The sequence below is a fragment of the Colletotrichum abscissum genome (assembly GCF_030869225.1).
Source record: "Colletotrichum abscissum strain IMI 504890 chromosome Unknown Scaffold_7.1, whole genome shotgun sequence".
Taxonomy (NCBI): Eukaryota; Fungi; Ascomycota; class Sordariomycetes; order Glomerellales; family Glomerellaceae; genus Colletotrichum; species Colletotrichum abscissum.
Genome location: NW_026850514.1, coordinates 191,782 through 199,223, shown reverse-complemented (window position 1 = coordinate 199,223; position 7,442 = coordinate 191,782). Strand labels below are relative to the sequence as shown.

Sequence of the window (7,442 nt, the reverse complement as noted above, 5' to 3'; positions counted from 1 at the left end):
AGTGAAACCAATCACCATCGAACAACACAACCTCGACCACAAATTACCATGTTCCGTTTCTCTGAGCCCCAGCAACGCCAACAAATGGGAGATCCCAAAAGGCCCTCAAGCTGGTTTGGCAGCTCGGGAACGCACACAAGCTGAAACCGCCACTTGCGTAGTTGGCGTCGAAAAAAACGCTACCAATTGTGGGGGTTTAGGGAAACACCTGATGAGAAATGGATTAGCCGAGGTGGGACGGCGTCAAGGAAACATCACGTAGCAGTCGCTTGCGTTTAACAGATCGAGATCGAGATGGCGGGAGAAATTGACGCATATCCGACTGGAGGGTTCTCCGCAGACGCGTCGGCCATGTCGTTGATGATGATGAGCAGTCGACACAGCCGGCGTCGACAACGAACAAAGAAGAGAGTGCCTCCGCTCTCTATAGCTTGGCCCGAATAAAGAACATTCTCAACCGAGAGGATCTCTAAACGCGCGTGTGTCCTGTTTGCCTTCCAAAAGGCCCGAATCATACAGATAGATGGCAAACAGGTCTAAGGGGTCATTAGTACCCTCACGAACCCCCTATGGTCCCTATCCGAATCTTGATTCGCGATGAGATCTTATCCGCTCAATCAGCCACACTAATTGACCCAAAGGGTAAAGACACCGAAAGGAACAGATGGATCTTGCGTCGCCGGCCGGCCGGGCAGAAAAAAAAAATACAACACCGAAAAAGTAGAATGCGTAATAGGTCTTCGTCAAACAACTCCACATCAAGGCCGGCGCCGTTTCGGGCTACGCGGATCACCCGGATTCCGACGCTAGTCGTTTTCCCCGGCGAAGATCCTCATCTCGGGCGGGTCGGCGAGCGAGAAGGAAAAGGAGCAAGGGGAAAAGCGGAGCGAGACCCGTCAGGAAGTTTGTCGTTTTGGTTCAACCGTTGCCGTGGCTCATCGTCTAGACAGTATGAACCAACCACTGAACCAACCCCTTACCCATCACCCGTAGTGTAATTTTGAGGATTCGAGCCTCTGACGTCCAAATCCCGCTGTTTCCACTCCGCTTCGCTCTTACCAACGTCTCGAAAAGCTGGCGGTCTGGTAGTTTGCCCTGGGAGACGAGAACGAAAACGAGGCAGTCTTTTATGAAGCTTTCGGTTCGGGCATTGCGATTCTGTCTTGCCTACGTGGAAACATGGTCTACCTTAGTTTGCGCAACGTGGAAGGGGCGTGTATGCTGGAAACGCATGAATCGCGTAGAGCAGATGGATGTAACGTTCGAAGACCGCGCTAATCATGAAGTGGGTAAGAGACGAGCAACGGTGAAGTATCAAAGAACAATGGTATTACGCTTGATATACGACAAACTTCCGCCCCGGGGGTGAGGTAAACACTTCTAGCTCTACGTTCGGACCTCTCACAACTCGGCACTCCGATCCGTCAGCGGTCTATTCCGCGCCAGTACCAGATCCACCAGCTCCTTGCCGGGGAAGTCGATAATCACGACACCCGTCATCCCGCTGTCCCCCCGGTCCGCCGTCGCAGCGAGCCAGTCGCCGGTGCGGTCGTTGATGCCGGCCACCGTCCGGTTCAGGTTCCCCGCCGCGGCCTCGATGGGCAGCACGCCGACGCTGGCGCTCAGGTGCGCGAGGTAGAGGACGCGGTTAGCGTGCGGCTTCGCGGTGGCGGCGCGGCGGAGGGCGTTCTCGACGGCCTCCCACTTCATGTAGAGGTGCTCGACGCTGGGGATGATCCAGAGGTCCTCCAGGACCATGTCGGCCGACTCCCAGATGACGCCGTAAGGGCTCTCGGGGCCCTTTGAGGGGAAGTTTTGCAGCAGGAAGATCTTGCCGCGGAGGGCGCCGAGGGTCGGGTAGGGCTTGCGCGGGTTGTGCTTGCGGAAGTGGGATTCGGCGCCGGGGGAGGTGGCGGTGGAGTTGTGCAGGTAGTAGTTGAAGGCGTCCTCAAAGGTCATGCTGTTTGTGCCGAGGGGCCTGCCCTCCTCCTTGAGGCGCATGACGATGGTCTCGCTGGGGTGGTCGTCGAGGAAGTCGAAGAGGGTGAGGAGGACCTCCGTGTAGGAGTGGCCCGTGTACATGGAGGCGTGGTAGATCTCTATGGAGTCGTTGACGAGGCGGCCCCGGATGTCGAGGTAGCGCATGCCGGCGTGCAGCTGGGCTGAGAGGTTGTGGTTCTGGCATTGGAAGACCTGGTTGGTGAGGTCGTAGGTGAGGGTGTCGTGGGTGCCCGGGATGGAGAGGGAGGTGAGGTTGGCCTCGTCCGGGATGGCCTTCATCCATTCGGCGTGGTCGGCCTTGTCGACGTCGAAGGAGTAGTGGGATTCATAGCCGCGGTAACAGTGGTTCTTGGACTTGACGAAGCAGGGGGCTAGTGAGAGAAGGACGGAGAAGAGGGCCGAGACGAGGAGGAAGAAGGAGAGGACGTAGAGGAGGGGCATGCAGTGGAAGCGCATCTTGTGAGGCTACACCGCGGTCTATAAACCGCGGGGGTGTGTGAGAGTGTGTGATACAGGGCACGCGCAAGTGGGTGAGTGAGTGATACACACACTCGTTTGAAGTGAGTGAGCGAGTGAGCGGGATGAGTGAGGTTGTACTGAGATGCAGAGACGCGGACGGGGGGGTGTGATCCGAGAGGTCCGCGATGCACGGATGAGGCTCCTCTCTCGGGTGAGACGCGGATGACGGAGCTCCTGGCACCTTGTTTGGCTCGCTCGCGGTGCGGTGCTCTGCAGGACTCCGGCACGGAGAGGGTCCCCACCGCAAGGCTCGGCAGCAAAGTCTTGTTGGAACCGTTCAAGAAAAGGGGGATATGCCCGAGACTCGGTTCTTTGAAATGACGTCCAATTAGGTACACAAGAAGAAGAAGAAACGATGTACAAACAGCAAAAACCGAGTCTCCCACACGTTACTTCTCCCACACACACTCTCCAAGAAAGTAGTCAGAAGAAGGGAAGGTTTAGGGAGGGGGACGGGGCGCGGACATGTGAGGTTCAGATGCTTCTACTGTTGAGGGAGACTCGAGAGTGAGAATGAGAGTGAGAGTGAGAGTGAGCCTCAGAGCTTAGCCGAGCGTCACGTCACTGGTTTCCTCCCCGTTGGACGTCCGCGGCGTGGCTCACCTTGGGAGGGCCCACGTGCGCCGCGTGAGAATGAATCGAAGACCGCACCAAAGTTGTTCCGGAATTGCCTTTGCCTCCGGGCGGGACGCGGGCGGCTCAAAGCGCTCCACCATCTTTTTTGCGGGTTGCCCCTGAGATTATAGGGGTTATCCTGACATTGAGGGAAGCAATCTGTGAACTTGGAAAGAGGTTGAAACGTGAGGCAAGTCGTTTGAACCCGTCACGAAAACATCAGCATCGTGTACGACTGTGCCAAGCTCGGATGCTAGTCCCGTAGGTACGGCCACCATATCCCAAAGCCACTAGATAGTCGACAGGCGATAAGACCATGGGATCAGCACATACGTCCACTGTCCAGGGCCCGTAGGTCACGGCGGCACAACCGTACTATTACAGAGCAACGCTCTGCCCCCGCGTGCGGCATCGGCGGGAACAGCACGCGGCCGATCCTGGCCCGGCCACCGCCGAAACAACGACAGCTCGGCCCGCCAACCAATCCTCAACCAGCAGTCGGATAACCTTTCGAGTGCTCAACTATCATGGCTCATGTTCTGCCGCCATGTCTTGTGTTCTCATGATTCCCCCCGTTCTCAAAGACAGCTTGGCGAGACGACTTCATCTATCCAGAACTCGAAGAGCGTCGCACGAAAGGACATGGCGAAATGGTGAAACCACACGGGGGAACATGCGGTGAGTCGGGCGTGTAACATCACACGAGATAAACAAGAAACAAGGCCAAAAACAGGTTGTTGGAAGAAAACAGACATGCAAACGCAGCCAGCCGGCATGCCGGCACCCCGGCTGGATGGTCACGCATCTCGTTACTTCTGCTCCTCCCCCCACGTTTGCGATAGGCAAGGTGGTTGGGACCTGGGGCCGTTGATCATTGATGGAGGTAGTCCCCCGCGCTGCATTTCCAACTCTTTCGGCCGGTATACCCTCATCTGCGAGTCCTTTCGAATCGCAAGATAGTTTGGAATCTGCGTCTCGCGGACATGTCTTACCTGGTGCTGGTGCTGGGCCCCGCACCGAGCATATCTCCACCGAAAGCGGGCAGTCACGCTGCACCTGTGCGGATGCGTACATGACGTGACCCGCCGCCTTGCGCTGTGATAGAGCTCTGTCCACTTGAGCGTTCTTGATATTCTATAGATGATAGAGTTCGTTGAGCACAGGTTGTGACCTGGGTTCGACCATTGACGATCTTACATCGCTCGGTGTGGCTGGATGGCGGGGGTGAGGCGTGGAGTAGCAAACCGGAATAGAGGCGTGGATGCCCGTTCTCGCGGTACACTGAAGTCAATCATGGCACCATGATGCACGAGTATTGTTGATACAAGGAATTCTCGCAGTCTTCATGAAGTTTTGGTACGGCTTATCACGCTGGCAGGATAGTGCTTGACGTTAAAGTACTCTCCAACCAGTGTTCGACCATCTCAGAGGGTTACAGTTGTGAGGCTGAAAGGGAACCAGAAATAGCTCAGGTCTGGATTACTATCAAGAAAAGCCTCCTCGTCCCTGGTCAAGCGATAACACCCTCAGAGTTTTTGACAACGACTGAGGAAAAGGAGGCTCAATCGCACCGTCTGAACACGAAACGACGGGAAGTCTGGAGGTAGGTTAGTCAAGCTATATGCCAAATTCTTATTGGATTGCCAGGCGGTCGCAATCTCGACAGCGACAGTGGCAGTTCCCATTGGCACCTCGTAACACGAGCCCTTTCTTTGACACTGACAGGTTAACATCGGGGTTCAGAAAAAAAAACGCCTCCAGCCTGGTGGTGGTAGTAGCAGCTCGTGCGATTGCCAAACCTCAACTGTGATCCTTCAGGTTGATGACTGGGCAGTGATGAGGGTGGTTCGACGCTGACGAAAGACACTCGTCCACGTCGAGGAATCCTTCCATCATGACAGCTTGAAGCGAAACATCCACTGCCGTGAGAGCAAAAGACTGTAACGGACTGCAATGTGACGGTCAAGACTCCTTTCTCGCCACTTGTATACTGTACTGCGTATCACGGGCACGGCAGAACGTGCCGCGGAGAGCTTGCCCTCCAAGAGGCCACAAGTCGAGCACGTCAGGACTTCCGTAGTCATAGCTCCTCCTCCAGCTTCAAGGCTTACCACTCAACTACTTACTGTAGAAGCACAGCTATGGCCCCGTACAAGTCCAACTGGAAAGCCCGGCATCGCGTATCTTGGTCCGTGTTCATGGCCTGCATCACTAGTCCCCGTGGATAGAGGGGGGAAGACTGGGAGAGCAGCTTGGGAAAGGTTGTAGCCAAAAACTAGTGCGGCGCACGAACCCGATGAAGAGGGTCTCCATCTCGAACAATGGGATGGACAGACAGTGTAAAGTTGGAGGGTGGAGTAAAAAAGCGAGAAGCAGATGTTAGACAAGAAGCTCCTGAAATCGCCGCCGACGCCGACGCCGTCCCTCTCCGTGAGTATTCCCCTCTCCTGCCGCCGTGGTATCGTAGCGTTGAGCATTCATCCCCCAAGCCAACGAGACTCATCCAAGAAACAACAACAAGACCATGTGAGAGTCAAAGTCTGCTTCCCCCAGAAACATCTGATTCCCGAGGCCTCTTGCCGCCCGCGGAAACAAATGCAAAAAAAGATGAGATGACTTTTCTGGGTGAACCGCCCGTATGCTCCCAGCTCTCAATCCCGCCCCCGACGGCTTCATGTGATCCGAATCGCGCCTCGTATCCCCCCAATCTTTCCGGCATCCAACCCCCATCCCTTTTCGTATGCAGGCGTTGCGCTGCATACAACCCACCATCAAGTCTGCAACCACCACCACCACCAACAGCACCTCCACCACAGAGAAGGGAGGAGGGAACCGCTCGTCGTTCACATCATTAGGAAAAAAAGGCCATTCGCCAATCGCGCGCGAGAGGGTAGGTCCCCTGCGATTTCGACAACAAGAGCCTCCAAGAAAGATCGTCCCCCTCCCTCCTCTCTACAATGTACATGCATACATGCAGTCACGATATGAACGGCGAACGGCGTCTCGCTTGGCGGGTTGCACCGATTTGCAGAAGAGCCAAGAAAACCCAAGAGGAGACCAGCACTCGGGACACTGAGACTCCGGGGTCCATTAGTGCGAATGAGTCTGCGATCTTCTTCGCGCTGCCGCCATTCGTTTCAATGCTGCAGGTGTTTGAATAGTGCGAAGGACTGGGATTTGAAAGGTTCAAGAAAATCAGAAGATAGAAAGAATCAACAAAAAAAGAGGTAGGCCAAAACCACCTTGTTCCTTGTACGGAGGAAACGCCGCACCTATCGGGCCTTTGGAAACCAAATCTTGTCTCTTTGCTGCCATCGGTCGATGGCAGGTAGGACCTTGTCAAGTTGTCATTTTTTGCTCACCTACCTTACCGCAGACAGTAGCCTGCTTGCTACCGCTTTTGCCCCGCAGCCGACTCCGCATCCATTGGAGATGGTTGAATTGACTTTTTGGATTTTGGATTTTGGATTATTTATTTTTTCGAGATCCTCCCCCAGGGGCCGGAGCAGATGGCTCTGTCTGCGGAAGCGATTCGGCCTTTTTGGTTTTGACAACCCCGTCCGTCACCAAAAAGTTGTAATGCGTGGGGAAAGTGTAGAGCACACACCCAAGCTTCTCGCATCTTCCAAGCAAAAGTGAAGTCATGAGCAGAAATATCGTGCAAGAAACTATGCCGCGGATTTGCGACCCTCTGTGCCAGCCTGGTGACAGTGGAGGCAAGAGAGAGAAACCAGCCCCCGGATCCGGCACCGCGTTCCCGCATACGATTTTGCGGCATGAGGCCAGATTCGTGCCGAAATGGCGTGGCATCTACGGCAGGATTGGTCCCCTCTGTCTTCCGGGAGGCCTTGTTTATCAGATGCAGATGCAGATGTAAACCACGAGGTTGGTGATACGAAGTCGAAGCTCGTCGTGTGGTGGTAAATCGTACCCACGCTTTGTCATGGGGATGTCAGACTAACATGATGAATTCTCGCCGCATGGTGTGCCCGACTGTCAATATCATGATGCGACACAGGTGAGCCTTGTCAGAACAAGTTGTAGCTTCTAAGGCAGTCTGGGCAGCGCATATGATTGAGCTCTTGCCGAAAGTCGGCGAGGTTTGTGAATATGGGGCCCCGGTCTCCGATCGGGAAGCTTCAGGCGGGCTTGAACTTGAAGGTTTTCGGCGTTCCGGGGGTGGTGGGATGAATGAGCGGCGGGGAATATCGTGGCACACCTATTCCATCGTCTCCTAGCCACCCGTCCTTTTCTTCTGCGAAGCATTACTGAACAGAAGCGAGTAATTATTTCTCCGGGATCCTCCA

General features: G+C 55.1%; 1 protein-coding gene across 1 annotated transcript; it reads right to left on the bottom strand.

The window, feature by feature from the left end:
• Window positions 1-1,401: 1,401 nt before the first annotated feature.
• On the bottom strand, window positions 1,402-2,457 carry CABS01_03590 (phosphatidylinositol-specific phospholipase C; the record flags this gene model as incomplete). Its single annotated transcript, XM_060536965.1, has 1 exon — window positions 1,402-2,457. One exon carries the CDS (start codon window positions 2,455-2,457, stop codon window positions 1,402-1,404), a length of 1,056 nt encoding a protein of 351 aa, XP_060391223.1.
• Between the last annotated feature and the right edge of the window lie 4,985 nt (window positions 2,458-7,442).